Source organism: Vulpes vulpes, chromosome 7 (assembly GCF_048418805.1).
Source record: "Vulpes vulpes isolate BD-2025 chromosome 7, VulVul3, whole genome shotgun sequence".
NCBI classification, from domain to species: Eukaryota; Metazoa; Chordata; class Mammalia; order Carnivora; family Canidae; genus Vulpes; species Vulpes vulpes.
The window spans coordinates 83,266,737-83,282,330 of NC_132786.1; the positions used below are offsets into that span (position 1 = coordinate 83,266,737).

The following is a 15,594-nucleotide window of genomic DNA, read 5'->3' on the forward strand; positions in this document are numbered from 1 at the left end:
CACTAACAATGAGACTGAAGAAAGAGAAATTAAGGAGTCAATCCCATTTACAATTGCACCCAAAAGCATAAGATACCTAGGAATAAACCTAACCAAAGAGGTAAAAGATCTATACCCTAAAAACTATAGAACACTTCTGAAAGAAATTGAGGAAGACACAAAGAGATGGAAAAATATTCCATGCTCATGGATTGGCAGAATTAATATTGTAAAAATGTCAATGTTACCCAGGGCAATTTATACGTTTAATGCAATCCCTATCAAAATACCATGGACTTTCTTCAGAGAGTTAGAACAAATTATTTTAAGATTTGTGTGGAATCAGAAAAGACCCCGTATAGCCAGGGGAATTTTAAAAAAGAAAACCATAGCTGGGGGCATCACAATGCCAGATTTCAGGTTGTACTACAAAGCTGTGGTCATCAAGACAGTGTGGTACTGGCACAAAAACAGACACATAGATCAATGGAACAGAATAGAGAACCCAGAAATGGACCCTGAAATGTATGGTCATCTAATATTCGATAAAGGAGGAAAGACTATCCACTGGAAGAAAGACAGTCTCTTCAATAAATGGTGCTGGGAAAATTGGACATCCACATGCAGAAGAATGAAACTGGACCACTCTCTTTCACCATACACAAAGATAAACTCAAAATGGATGAGAGATCTAAATGTGAGACAAGAGTCCATCAAAATCCTAGAGGAGAACACAGGCAACACCCTTTTTGAACTTGGCCACAGTAATTTCTTGCAAGATACATCCACAAAGGCAAAAGAAACAAAAGCAAAAATGAACTATTGGGACTTCATCAAGATAAGAAGCTTTTGCACAGCAAAGGATACAGTCAACAAAACTAAAAGACAACCTACAGAATGGGAGAAGATATTTGCAAATGACATATCAGATAAAGGGCTAGTTTCCAAAATCTATAAAGAACTTATTAAACTCAACACCAAAGAAACAAACAATCCAATCATGAAATGGGCAAAAGACATGAAGAGAAATCTCACAGAGGAAGACATGGACATGGCCAACAAGCACATGAGAAAATGCTCTGCATCACTTGCCATCAGGGAAATACAAATCAAAACCACAATGAGATACCACCTCACACCAGTGAGAATGGGGAAAATTAACAAGGCAGGAAACAACAAATGTTGGAGAGGATGTGGAGAAAAGGGAACCCTCTTACACTGTTGGTGGGAATGTGAACTGGTACAGCCACTCTGGAAAACTGTGTGGAGGTTCCTCAAAGAGTTAAAAATAGACCTGCCCTATGACCCAGGAATTGCACTGTTGGGGATTTACCCCAAAGATTCAGATGCAATGAAACGTCGGGACACCTGCACCCCGATGTTTCTATCAGCAATGGCCACAATAGCCAAACTGTGGAAGGAGCCTCGGTGTCCATCGAAAGATGAATGGATAAAGAAGATGTGGTTTATGTATACAATGGAATATTACTCAGCAATTAGAAACGACAAATACCCACCATTTGCTTCAACGTGGATGGAACTGGAGGGTATTATGCTGAGTGAAATAAGTCAGTCGGAGAAGGACAAACAGTGTATGTTCTCATTCATTTGGGGAATATGAATAATAGTGAAAGGGAATATAAAGGAAGGGAGAAGAAATGTTGGGAAATATCAGGAAGGGAGACAGAACATAAAGACTCCTAACTCGGGGAAACGAACTAGGGGTGGTGGAGGGGGAGGAGGGCGGGTGTTGGAGGGGAATGGGTGACGGGCACTGAGGTGGACACTTGACGGGATGAGCACTGGGTGTTTTTCTGTATGTTGGTAAATTGAACACCAATAAAAATTAATTAAAAAAAAAAAATAAAGTGAAGAACTTTGGTCATGGAAAAAAAAAAAAAAAGAAATTTTATATTACACAGCTTCTTAAATAATTTTGAAAGTTTTACAACTATGGAATTATAATACAAAAATCAAAATATAAAATATATTCTCATTAAGATCAATTATTAAAATATGTTAAGTTTGTGGCTAAGGACTAAAAAAAACAAGATTTTCTATGATCAAAGAGTACTAACTCATTACTGAAACCTTAAAAAATATGTAAACTTAAAAAAAAATATGTAAACTTGGAAAGAAAAAAGGAATTACTGATATTTCCTCCACAATAAGACAAGTACATGAACAATCTTGTCTATTTCTAGCCAATCCTGTTTTTGAGGCAAATTCTTTACATAGTTGTATATTATAGTCATGATTTAGTATTTTTCCAATTAATATTGTGTCATAAGCATTCACACACATATATCATTTTTTCAATAAAAAGTAAGAACACTTCATTAATAGCCATCAAAACTTACCATCTCAGGAAGTTTTTGTATTAAAATCATTTATATCAAAATAAATTCATCAAATTATTAAATATTAAATTCACATCAAATTTTACTATCTCAAACTAGTTATAGGTCACTTACTGTTTCTTTAAATAGGAAAAAAAATCTCAAAATATGTTTGAGCAACTTGAGGCAATATAATGTACTTTAAAAAATATATATATATAATGTACTTTAAATTAGCCATGTTATTAAAATGTTAAAACTTCGTATAGAAGAAACTCATCATGTATCACTTAGGTGTGTAATTTTTCTCACAATTCACAGGGTAGTCCAACTGCTCAAACTGACAAAACCTTTCCCCCAAGCAAAGTGTGATCAAGTATACAGAGCCCAGGATTTGGAGTCAAATTCCAAATTACTATGTCAGCTGTGTGTGAACTGAGATTATAAGGGTGAAGGTGACCAACCCACCAGGTGCTTTCCACACAGTTTCATCAGAGTCAGTGGCATATAATCCAGATCATCTATTTCATAAGAAGAAACTTTCAAAACTAGAGATGTTAAATAGGGAAATACAAAATGCGTCCCGAAGTATCAAAGAGGAGAACTCTACCAACTCACTGGAAAAAGGAAAATCAACTTTATTAAACAGGAAAAATACCTTAATTTTTCATTTGGTCAAAATGTCGTAACCAGCTCTACAGTCGGTCGTAATATATGTTCAGTTGGAGTTAGTACACTTTACAGACTATTGTGAGTCCACATTCATGTAAACTTCTTCCACCTGAACCACAGAACCTCGGGTAAAGAGAAGCAGCCAATAGACTGGAGAGACCGGTGCTCCTTTCCCAGGAGGCCAATCAACAAATGACTGACCACCTGCTTTTGCCCATACCTGCAGTATCTGTATCACCTGGAGGGAACTTTCCAGTGAAATCACAGGCTTTCAGGCCCTTGGACCAGCCAGATCCGAGGCCTGGGTTCTCCCTTGCTAACACAAAAGAAATGCTAAGTTTGTACCCGGCCATTTCTGGATGGAGATTTAGATTTGTCTGCATTCAGTGTGGCTGTGAACCCTCTCCCCATTTCAGCAATCACAGGAAGCACGGAGCCCAGCATACAGACAAAATAACGGAGTTAGAGCAATGGTTCTCAATTGGCGGTGATTTTTGTTCCCAGGAGACATCTGGCAACATGTGGAAACTTTTATTTTTTGGCTGTCACTACTGAAGAGGAGGTGTACTACTGGCATCTAGTGGAAAGAGGTCAAAGATATTGTTAAATATCTTAAATACTCACCACAGTCCCCCACAACAAAAAACTACCCAGCCTCAAGTGCCAAGATTCAAAAATCCTGGGTTAAAGCATCTACTGCGTATCCAGCCTCAAAATAAGTATTTGGATAAGCAAAAGATGATACTTGAAACATAGAATAGAGTACAAGAGGGATGTGTCACATAAACAGTGAAGTTTTGAAAAGGAGACAAATGTGATCAACTAAGAATTTGAAAGCCAGATGGAGGAGGTATAAGATTATGCTCAGCTTTTGAAGGCATGAAATGAAGAAAAGCGTTTTGGGGAGAAAGAATAGCATGAGTAAGAGTACAGAAGTAGGAAGGAGCTGGGTTATGAAAGAAACAGTGAGAAGGCCAGTCTGGATGCTGCAGAGTGAGAGACAAGAGGACAAATGAACTAGAAATGGTACCCTCCCTAGGACTGCTAGTTTCCTAACATGTCAAAGTACAGAAATGACCTAGAAGCCCCAGGTCCCTATCACCATTAACATTCTATGATTCTATAACAGTGAGTCTCAGTTCCTTTGCATCCACTAGCCCAAAGATATTTTTATAATTACAGATGCCTGAAGCTCACTCACCAAGATTCTGATTCAACAGGTCTGAGAAAGGACCAGAACATTCCCATTTTTAAAAGCTTCAAGGTAAAAAAAAAAAAAAAAAAAAGCTTCAAGGTAAGCCTGACACAGGCCAGAAAACCACTCTTCTCACCCTCATCCCCTTACAGCATTACAGTATTATGTACTCCACACTTCAGCCCAAATAAAATAATTCAACACATTAGCTCCCAATTCATTACTTCCTGCTTTAATAATTCACCTATGCCTTCTAGTCCAATCATTCTGGGGGAGGGGGGGGGGAATAATCTAGAAAAAAACAGTTCCAGAGAAGTAAGATGGAAAGGTAGGGTACTTAAAACTATTGGAAGCTCTTAAATATCTCCCTCATGATTAGCCAGTTGTGGGTACCACGCATTCAGGATTTCTGAGGATTTCAAATATCCCATCCCTTTGCCTGCATAAACACAAACTCACAGACCACAGGTCTCTATCTCTAGCTATGAAAACGTGGCTGCTGTATTTCTGCCAGTAATTAATAAAAAAAAGGACTGACGGCAGAGGCTCAAGTAATCCTACCTATGTACTTGCAGGTATGCAGAGCTCTACCGCCCATCCCTGGCACACCCCGGACTGGGGGGAGCCTCTGGTTAGTGACCTACTCCGCATGGGGGCCGCGGTGCTCCGCTGTTAATCTACAGGGGCTCTGCACACCGAACCCGCCCCTCCCTCTGGAGTCCAGGACGGCAGTCGTGCAGGGATCTGGAAATCACTGCCAAGAAAAACATTTTTCGAGATAAAAATAAAAATTAGCGACTTCCCGGGAGCTTTTCCAAACCGGAGTGAGGAATATTTCTGAACGCAGACGTAGACTATTAGGATGTTTGTAAGCCCAGTCTCATCGAGTGAAAACACCTGGGACAGGGCAAGTTGAAGGCCCAGGGCTGCACCACCTGCCCCCGCCGGCCGTGCCCTCGAGGGCCCTCAGTCCGGCCTCTGAAGGCTCGGCGGCGACGGCGGAAAGGCAGCCCTTGCCACGCCGCTCGGGCGGGGGGCCCCGAGGGTCGCCGCGTGCCTCAAAGGCCTCAGCCCCGTCCGCCCCCAGGCTGCTACCCAGGTGTCCCGAGTCTGGGCGGGGAGCCCCGTCCACGGGCGGCGCGGTACCTGCAGCAGGTGCAGCTGGGCCACGAGGCGCCGCGGCAAGTGGAGGAAGCAGTCGCGAGCGTTGGTGAAGACGACAGTCGCCGCCACCCCACCCCCGTCGGCACCCGCCAGGCGGTCGCCGCCCCACATCGTCCCGCGGCGAAGGCGCCCCCGCCGCAGCACCCCGCTCCAGCCGACGCCCGCCGCGGGGCAGGCCGAGGGCGTCGGAGCCGGAGAAGATCGATCGGCCCCGCCCCCTGCGGCCACGCCCCCTCGCCGCGCGCCCGTACGAGGAGCGAGGGGCAAGCAAGCTTCCCCCGCAGTCCGGGCCTCTCCGCCGCGCCGCCGGAGGGCGGCACCTCGCTCACCCAAGTCTCCCTCGCCGGAAACGATGCGGGCCGCCGTCGACTCTCCAGCCAATCCAGGCACGCCTTGGCCCATTCTCCTCCGTCATTGGGTGAGCGGGAGGGCGGCCCGGCAGATGTTGTCGTTTTGGCCGGAGCCAAGTAGGCAAGATGGCGTCGAGTGGCGGGGAGGTCGGGGGCGTATTCGATCACCACGTCCAGAGGGCTGTGTGCGACACGCGGGCCAAGTATCGGGAGGGGCGGCGGCCTCGCGCTGTCAAGGTAAAGTGACTTGGGTTTTCACTCGCTGTCCTCACGGCGTGATAGATGAAGGCTTGAGGGGCTGCGGGCCTGCCCACCAGGCATCGGAGGTGGGACGAGAGGCCGGCGCTCAGTTTCCGGACGTTCTCACGAACTCCTCGGCTACCTGCTAGAACGTCAGCTCCGCAGGGACTGGGCTCTGCTTTAGTCTTTGTATCTTCCGTGCTTACGTGGTAAGCGCTCAGTGAATCGTTCTCTCTCTAGTTAACTTCTCCTGAGCCAAGTTCCGGAAAATATGTCCATTGAAGATAGTCTGTGTTTTAATTAGAGGCCCTGACACGGAGGGGTGAATTTATTCTTTATTTTTTCTGCAGACCGGCTGAACAGAATGTTTCTTCTTTTCAGGGCTTTAAGGTTTTTTTTTTTTTTAATTTTAATTCTAGTATAGTTAACCTACAGCGTTATATTAGTTTCAGGTGTACTATATGATAATTCAGCACCTCTGTACGTTATTTAGTGCTCATCATTGTAAATGTACTCTTTAATCCCCAGAGCTTTTTTTCTTTTTTTTTTTTTAAACAGAAGATGTGTCTTAGGCTTATTTGGAAAATACATTTTTTAATTTAAATTCAGTTAGCCAACGTATAGTACACAGTTTCAGATGCAGGTGTTCAATAGTTTATCAGTTAGGTACACCACCGAGTGCTCATAACATCATGTGCCCTCCTTAGTACCCATCATGGAATTACCCCATCCCCACCCACCTCCCCTCCAGCAACCCTCAGTTTGTTTCTTTTTTTTTTTTTAATTTTTATTTATTTATGATAGTCACAGAGAGATAGAGAGGCAGAGACACAGGCAGAGGGAGAAGCAGGCTCCATGCACCGGGAGCCTGACGTGGGATTCGATCCCGGGTCTCCAGGATCGCGCCCTGGGCCAAAGGCAGGCGCCAAACCGCTGCACCACCCAGGGATCCCCTCAGTTTGTTTCCTAGAGTTAAGAGTCTCTCTTGGTGTTTCTCCCTGTCTGATGACTTCCCGTTCAGTTTTCCCTGCCTTAACTACGATCCTCTGCGCTGTTTCTTATATTCCATGTATTAGTGAACTGGAGAGTATTATGTTATTTGGTGAAATAAGTCAATCAGAGAAAGACAGGTATCACATGGGTTCACTAATATGTGGAAAATACATTTTTATGTGTCTGCATTTCTTTTAGGTATATACAATCAATTTGGAATCTCGGTACTTGTTAATTCAAGGAGTTCCTGCGGTGGGAGCAATGAAGGAATTAGTTGAGCGATTTGCTCTATATGGTGCAATTGAACAGTATAACGCTTTAGATGAATACCCAGCAGAAGACTTTACGGAAGTTTATCTTATTAAATTTATGAATTTACAAAGTGCAAGGTAATGTGCAAGTTAAGCTTAAGTTTCATTTCCGCCATTCCCATTGCTATCACATTGGTCCCAGTTGTCCCTCGTTCATACCTGAATTACTGAGTAACGCTGTATTATTTTAATCTTACTCCAGTCTTTTTTTTTCTTTTTAAGATTTTACCCATTTATTCACGAGAGACACAGAGAGAGAGGCAGAGACGCAGGCAGAGGGAGTAGCAGGCTCCTTGCAGGGAGCCGGACATGGGACTTGATCCCAGGTCTCTAGGATCACGCCCTGGGCTGAAGGCAGGTGCTAAACCGCTGAGCCACCTGGGCTGCCCTATCTTAACTCCAGTCTTAAATGTCATTACCTTGCTTAACAATCTTCAGTCATATATAGTAGATTACAAAATGGGTTTGGATAAGTTTTCGAACTTCACTGCTTACTAACATCGTGACTTTGGACAAGTCATTTAACCTCAACAAGCCTGTTTTTTTCTAGTCTCTGAAATCTGTATGGTAAAAGTACCTACTTTGAGGGTTGTGTGAGGATGGTATGAAATAATCCACGTAAAGGGGTGAAACAGTGCCTCCTGTTGAGAATGCAGTAAACATTATCTATTGAAGTTTTTTTTTTTTTTTTTAAACCTGCTGGGATTTTTTTTTTTTTAAGGATTTTATTTATTTATTCATGAGAGACACACACAGAGAGAGAGGGGCAGAGATAAAGGCAGAGGGAGAAGCAGGCTCCATGCAGGGAGCCGGACATGGGACTCAATCCTGGTCTCCAGCCCCTGAGCTACCTGGGCTGTCCGCTATTGAAGTTCTTAATGTTATGCACCTATGTGAATTGACTCAGTCTTTTCCTGCCTTCTGCATAAATTCTTTGCTTCAATAAGGGTGAAATGCCTCATCTAGTTTTATGTTTACCCCATTCTTGTCACTAATTTGCTCCAATATCCATCCTTTGGCTATTACCATTCATACTTCCTTTCTCTCTCTCTCTCTCTCTCTTTTTTTTTTTTTTAAGATTTTAATTACTGTATCCCCAACATGCTCAAACTTACAGCACCAAGATCAAGTATCACATGGTCTACCGACTTAGCCAGTCAGGTGCCCCACCATTCACATTGTCTTTCCGTACTCCAAATAGCACTTGCAGTCTGCCACAAAAGCACTTGATTTTTATAGGGTTATGTATTGTTCTCAGTTTGCTCCCTTATGTAATCTCACTTCCCCTAACCAACTTCCCCTCATAGTTAGGGAAGCATATTTTCTAGAGTTTTTGCATCTCCCACAGCACATAATACGGTAGGTTGTGGAGTTCAGCATCTCAATTTGAATCATAGCTCCACAAACTAGTGTGAGCATGGCTAAATTATAAATCTCCTGAGGCCTCCTTAGGTCCTCATAGGGTTTTATGAAATCTTAATTCAGGTGAAGCACTTAGGGCACTGCCTGGTGTGTGATAAAATCTCAATAAGTATTTTTATCATCCCTGGACACACAAGTACTTAAATATTTATTGTAGTATAATGCTTAATCAGTTACATATGTTTGATAAGTATTTGTTGAATATCGTCATGTAACTTTCTCATTGCTTATATATTCAATATTTATTCAATTATTGAAGATTTTACAATTACAATATTATTTTTATTTGTGAATCCATTGTGCTGAAAAGGCTAAATTGGGTATGAGCTAACTCTTAAGGGACATTTAACACAGAGAAATCTCTATTTCGTGACCACAGATTGTGTACCTCAAGTTAACTATTGGCTCCTAAGTTGGTTAAAGGGAGTCTGGTTATGTGTGGATGACTTAGCTCAAAATCTGTTAGTAGTATAGAGCGAGGGGATGAAAGGCTTGAAGAGTATGCACTAGATCAGTAGAGTCAATACCATACACAAGTAGAACATCTTAACTCCCAAACCATAGGATGTGTGTACACCTAGCAAAACCTGGACTTTTAGATCAATGCATTGTATACTATTTCAGCTTTCATCCTAAGTAGGTCAAGATTAATAAAACATGCTATCACATATTTCTGTTTAGGACAGCCAAGAGAAAAATGGATGAACAGAGTTTCTTTGGTGGATTGCTTCATGTATGCTATGCTCCAGAATTTGAAACAGTTGAAGAAACTAGAAAAAAATTACAGGAGAGGAAGGCTTATATAGCAAGAACTACTAAAAATAAAGGTTTGTAAAGCCAGGTACTAAACATCTTTTATGTGTCAGGCACTCTGCGAGGTATATCATCATAGAGCCTCCCAGTCTAGTGGGAAGAGAGATAAAAAATCACAATATTCATTAACTATAAACTGCAGGATTCTGTGCAGCACTCTCAAGTAATCTGGGCTGGAAAGGGAAAGGTGTTAGTTTGTGAAAAGAGTCCTACAGGATGAAAGAGATGGCTGAGTTTTGAAGGACAAGTAGACATTACTCAGAAGGGGAGATGGAAAGGTAAGCCAGGTAGCATGTTTAAAGAGCAGAGGAATAAGTAGGCATCATGTGTATGAAGGAACTACAAGTAGTACAGGGCAACCACAACATGGGCTGCTCCTAGAAATAAGAGTAGAAAATGGGCTGCTCCTAGAAATAAGAGTAGAAAAGAGGACAGGAACTGAATCATGAAGTGCCTTGTGTCTGTCCCATGCTGAGGAATTAAGGCTTGACATAAAGACAGTGAGAAACAATTATGATTTGCAGACTAGTTACCTACTCCCAATCTAAAACTATTACATGTGAAAAAGTCCCACTTTTGACCAGTAGCTGGCCAGATACGCCATATGCCCCACTGAGTTTCCCTAGACATAAATTCCAGGTGCCTGGAATAGGGTCTCATGGGATTTGGTACAAGGATTGTAGGAACAGAGGACTCAGAATTGGACTAAAATAATGTGTGTGGTCTGAAATCTGAATAGTCCTGGAGGCTCAGATGACCAGTTTTCCACCCTTCAGTTGAAAGACCAAGTCAGTATCCACACAGTTATTGAATATGAGGAGTTTATGACTAGGGAAGTGGCCTGTGGCAGAAGTGAAGAGAAGTAAGGAGGGAAGACTCTTGGAAGACTTATTTGAAAATTTGGCAAGAGAACTGTTGAGAGCCCATGGTCATTAGTAGACCCTGAACTTTAACCCATGGGATATGTGAATAGTTCTTGGAAAACTTTATGGTTGTGTGGCAAATAAAATTACAAAATATGGGTCCAGCATACTGCCTCCTTTAAAAATTAAACACAAACTAAGCAGCATGATACATTCATACAGTAGACTCCTCTGAAGCTGTGAAGAAAGAAGCATTCTATGTAATGACCAAGAAAAAATCTTTAAGATCTCTGAGATCTACAGTTAGGTGGAAAATGCAAAGGAACAAAGAAATGGATATTATGGAAAAAGAGAAGTTGGTGGGAGAAGGAAAAGTAAGACCTAGCTGGACAGATAAATAAGAAAGAATTGGGATTACTTATGGAGGAGTGGAAACCAGGAAGATGGGGAGCAAAGAAAGAATGACACTTGACACTAGTATATTCTTTATCCTTTTTAGCTTTTAAATACAAGGTATTGCCTGCTTAAGAAATAAATTATTCAGGGTACCATTGTTAACATTTAAAGTAATGTTTGTTTTTAAAATTATACTTTTCTGAATGATGAAAACAGTAAAACATTTCTTTTTCCTCTTATCTCACCTTTTAAATTGTAATGTGAAGATCATTACATAACAAAGAAGAAACCAGTTACAGAGCTTAAAGACACAAAAGATTTCAGACAGAACTTCCATTCAGGGACATCTGGATTTCGTGCAGTCACTGTGAATACTTCTGCTGGCAACTCAGACCCTTGTCTTCCTTATTCTTGTGAATTGCCTTTATGTTATTTTTCCCCAAAATGTACATGTTCGTCAGGGGAACATATGGGTAAAGCATCCAACTTCTCTCAGGACAGTAGAAACCATGCTAAAACAATGGAGCATTGTATGCACAATGACTCTTTGCAGAAGATACAGATGAAACCTTTAAAAAATTCATTGGCCTTCTCTGGTGCACAAAAGGCTATTACTTCTTCAGAGGCAGTTGAGAGATTTATGCCTAGGACAACACAACTGCAGGAGCGGAAAAGAAGAAGAGAAGATGATCGTAAAATTGGAACTTTTCTTGAAACAAGCACAAGTAGTAATGAGGTTATGATTGGGCCTCTGTTACCAGACATACCTAAAGTGGACATGCATGACGACTCGTTGAATACCACAGCAAATTTAATTCGGAATAAACTTCAAGAGGTAAGATCATTTTTAAAAAACTATTTTAAGAGACCATCTGGTCATAGGACTAACAGCTAAATCGAGATTTGTGGCAGCTAAAGTATTGTCATTAATTTTTTTCATTTTCAGTTTTTTTATGTGTTTTTCTACAGTTCTGTTGAATTAACTGAATTTGACTAACAGAAATGTATGTGCTTTGATGTCATTAATCCTTGCTTTAAACAATGTATTTCATATCATTCTAGCTCTAAACTATAAAAGCAGTGGTTTCAGTCAGTGAAGTTGGTCTGTGAGAAGTGAGCCCAGGTCCTCCCTTTTTAAAGCTCCCCGGTTGGTTCTATTATGAGCCAAAGTACAGAACTGTTGTGTTGAAGGAAAATTACTACAACTTATCTCTTTCAAGTTATTACTAATTACATCAAATTAAAATGCTTTTTTCTTCTTTGATAAAGATAGCCATAGAAAAAGATGAGATTTCTAAAGACTAGCCACTACGGTCTGCATTTCAAAATGTCAGCTCCTTAAATAGAATACAGCTCGATTGTACTACTTAGGTAGTAATTTCTTTACATATTATTTATGTAATCATTTTACATTTCCCAAGCACAAATAAAAGAAAGCTAACATTTGAATTAGCTTTTGAAAGATACCTTTTTTATGGGGCAAACCTTGTAGAAATCAAGCTGAGGGAGAAAGACCATTCTCTTAAACTTTAACTCTGAGGTTCAGAGAGTGCTTTTTGTGTAATTGTATGTATATTTTACAGAGTGATTAAGGGAGTCTGAGGTGGCTTAGTTTATGTGTATTTTTTTTTTTACCTGAAAATTACTATCTCATTAAGGATGAGCTCCTATTTTATAATAACAAAAATCTATAAAGGCAGTTTCCATGCTTAAGCCTCTTTTTAAAATTTTTAGTTTGTGCTGGCCCCCTTCCTTCCTTCAAATACAGCTGAACTGAGGCATAGATAGAGATGCATAGCGCTCTCAGCCAGAGCAGACTGTATTTTCAAGAAAAAAGTTGTTAGGTTCAATTCCTAAAAAGGAGACAGCAGAACAACAAAAATGAGAAATGCTTAAACACAACTTACTACAGATGCTAATAATAAAGGATTGTTATAGAAGAGTACATATTTATTTTTCTCCCTTCAAATTTTTTTTCTTGTTAAATGGCTTTAGAAATTTTACTCCCATCAGTGTTTGGACAGAAAACTTTGCTCTGTAGGCTATACCCTGAAATTGGACTCACTCTGCCTCCAATGTGATGGCAAGATTTGAACTACTAGATGTAGATCCTACCTCTTCTATTAGTTTATTTATTCCTGTGCTATAAGGAATAAATGTTGGTGGTTCTTTCTTTTTAAACTAGGTAATTTCATCTGTGCCAAAACCTCCAGAAGACAAGCTGGAAGATGTGCATTCAAGTCGTCCATTAAAACAAAGAAGAAGAATATAGATTGCCAGCAGCAAATTATGTTTCCTGAGGGACTATTTATTATTTTTAGCCTGTCATTTTAATTCTTGAAGAGGTTGTACTGCTGGAATTTTCTAATGCATTCCTCTTTATAATATCATTTAACCTACTTATTTAATAAAATTTCATCTTTTAAAATTAGTTTATCATGGACAAAATACATGCCAGCCAAATATATTCCTTAATAAAAGAAAACAACTTTTCCAGGAACTCCACCCAGTGATTCTGGTTACATCTTACTAGCTAGAACTGGGCTCATGGCTGTTCCTAACTGGGGAGGTCTGGCATGGTAAATAAATGTTCAGGTTTTCTTTTTTCTTTTCTTTCTTTCTTTCTTTTTTTTTTTTTTTTTAGGTTTTCAACTTCTGTGGTTGAGGAAGCAAGAGAAAAGAGGGTTGTAAAAGGCTTATTCACAGGATTTGCCTTAAGATTTGCCTTGTTGGCTAACTTAAAAAGTAAAATTCGTTTATCATTACTTATAGGTGTTATTTTGATCATACTTAATATTACAGAAACTGTTCTTATTCTCACATTGCAGTAATTATAGGTAAATGAAGTGAAGCAAAGATAAAAACTTTACAATGCAAGTAAAGATAGGCAGTCAGGATCTGCTTCTGATTTTAATACAAGTATTGAGTAATTCACATTCAAAAACTAGAAGTCAGGATGTGTCTGAATGCCAGGGCTTCAAAATCAATACAATTCTGTAAAGTAAAAAAAGGTAAACTATTAGAACAAACTATTAGAAAATACTAACCACTCCCCTTAGCATACCCACGTTGTTTTTCCTGTCAGGGAACCACATAATTGGAATTTGGAATAATTATGTTCACTCTTCCCGCCCCCCCCCCCTTTTTTTTAAGTGATAAAAATAACTTGAGAAGGCCCATATCAAATGGTGGTCTGTTCTTTTTTCTCTATACCTTGCCTAATGAATTGATTTTGAATATACCAGTTAAGAAAGTTCATCAGTTATGACCTACTGATTGAAATTTGCTGGGATGGCTCCAAGTGGTAGATGGTATTAAAAGAAGTTTTAGGCAAGGGGTTTGGCCTTACTTCCTTGTAAGGTAATTAGAGATTTTTCTTTGCTGAATTCCCAGGTAAAAGACACATTAGAGACCCAAGCATAGAATTGGAAAGAGCAAGTTACTGTCTAGAACACACTTCTCAGATGTTAAGATATTATAAATCTTGACCTCAGGGTCTTATTAAAATGCAAATTATGATAGTAGTGGCCAGAAACTGGTGGATTATAGGAATGCAGAATTGTTCACAGGTATAGAGTTTCAGTTTTACAAGATAAAAACAGAGTTCTGGAGATTGTACAACATAGTATACCTAACATTACTGAATTGTATGTTTATAATTGGTTAAGAGGGTAGTTTGTATTAGATCTATTTTATCACAATTAAAAATTCTAAGGGAGAATTTAAATTCTTTTTTTAAAAATTTAATTTATTTATTCATGAGAGACAGAGGCAGAGACACAGGCAGAGGGAGAAGCTGGCTCCATGCAGGGAGCCCCACGTGGGACTCGATCCCGGGTCTCCAGGATCACGCCCTGGACTGCAGGTGGCGCTAAACCGCCGAGCCACCCAGGCTGCCCCCAAGAATTTAAATTCTTAAAGGGAGGAGCTACTCCGTGAGTTCTGTATTATTGAATGGATTTCTGTTTTTTTCAGGATCTTTTCAGTGACTGGAGGCTAGCTCTCGTGCCTCCCCATCCCCACCAACATGCACTATATTTGACCACAATGAGAGAGAGAAAGAAGAACCTTTGCTGTGTCAAGCATCAGAAGAAAGAGACAGAGAAAAGATTGAGTCATTTGGTTTGGGGTGTGCCCTGAGATTCTCCATTTCTCACAAGTTACTAGGTAGCTGCTTGTGCACAGCAAGGCCCTTGATAGCTGGGCTACTGAATTCTGGGAGCAACTGAAGAACTGTTGGTGTTCCAACAGAACCCCCATTCTTCCTTTCATACATTGCATTTTGCTAAAAATTTACAGGCAGAATCAGAATGTGGGAATAAGCTACACTCAGACAAGTTAGAGAAACAAGCTGAGATAACTCAGGAGAGCTTAACATGCAAGTTCATGCACAAAATCGCCATCCAAACTACTACAGAGAATAAAAAGTTTCTGTAGGTTCGCAAAGCAGTTGATCAAGAATTAAAATATTAATGTGTCAAATCAATTATTAGGCTGGCTCTTCTGGCTCAGAAAACTTTGGTCAAATTCATACATGAAAAACCATGAACATAGATACTATAAAGTACTTCAAATGTGTCCAAGGTTTTTGAAAATTATTCTCATTGTTTGACAACATTTGGGTTGAAAGAGAACAAGTTTTGTCCTAGCATTTTATGGTTGGTACCTGCTGAGTATACTGTTCAGTGTTCTATTCCTTAAGCAAGCCAATATGTCCTAGTTTTCCTTGGGAAGATAACATTAACCTGCAATAAATCAGGAATTGTGCATGGCTAAAGAAGTTACAAGCTCAAAAAGTCTATTGAATATAATAAACAGTCACTATTGTTGGGCCCCAAAACATGAGGATGGAGCCGA

The 15,594-nt window shown here is 40.2% G+C and overlaps 2 protein-coding genes across 9 annotated transcripts in view; one reads left to right on the top strand and one right to left on the bottom strand.

Annotated features, from left to right (window-relative positions):
• Positions 1 to 5,662, bottom strand: part of PEX1 (peroxisomal biogenesis factor 1) — a 54,669-nt gene extending 49,007 nt beyond the window's left edge. Inside the window, exons 1-3 of one of the 4 annotated variants that reach the window (XM_072764263.1) lie at positions 5,332 to 5,447; positions 4,747 to 4,939; positions 2,977 to 3,567 (exon numbers count right to left, since the gene is read on the bottom strand). Coding sequence is in view for 1 of the 4 variants with exons in the window: in XM_026003757.2 (XP_025859542.2) it covers positions 5,332 to 5,460 (129 nt within the window). In the remaining 3 variants the exon portion in view is untranslated. Of the gene's footprint in view, positions 1 to 2,976; positions 3,568 to 4,746; positions 4,940 to 5,331 lie in introns of all 4 variants that reach the window. The other 3 variants (XM_072764262.1, XR_003235781.2, XM_026003757.2) reach the window with 3 other exon arrangements.
• Positions 5,663 to 5,759: 97 nt separating this feature from the next.
• RBM48 (RNA binding motif protein 48) lies at positions 5,760 to 15,514 on the top strand. 5 transcript variants are annotated; one of them, XM_026003760.2, is made up of 5 exons: positions 5,760 to 5,936; positions 7,131 to 7,321; positions 9,347 to 9,492; positions 11,004 to 11,572; positions 12,923 to 15,223. In XM_026003760.2, the coding sequence occupies exons 1-5, from the start codon at positions 5,826 to 5,828 to the stop codon at positions 13,007 to 13,009; spliced, it is 1,104 nt and encodes a 367-aa protein (XP_025859545.2). In that variant the 5' UTR covers positions 5,760 to 5,825; the 3' UTR covers positions 13,010 to 15,223. The 5 variants fall into 5 exon arrangements, with proteins under 5 accessions (XP_025859545.2, XP_025859543.2, XP_072620366.1 ...); XM_026003758.2 differs by having other exon boundaries at positions 5,793 to 5,936; positions 14,713 to 15,514; XM_072764265.1 differs by having other exon boundaries at positions 5,805 to 6,148.
• The last annotated feature ends 80 nt before the right edge of the window (positions 15,515 to 15,594 follow it).

Excerpts from the sequence above, each read along its gene's own strand:
- RBM48 (XM_026003758.2), top strand. The coding sequence starts at position 5,826 with ATGGCGTCGAGTGGCGGGGAGGTCGGGGGCGTATTCGATCACCACGTC. Across the intron at positions 9,493-11,003 it reads AAGAACTACTAAAAATAAAG|ATCATTACATAACAAAGAAG; the intron begins GTTTGTAAAGCC and ends TGTAATGTGAAG. Across the intron at positions 11,573-14,712 it reads TTCGGAATAAACTTCAAGAG|GATCTTTTCAGTGACTGGAG; the intron begins GTAAGATCATTT and ends TGTTTTTTTCAG.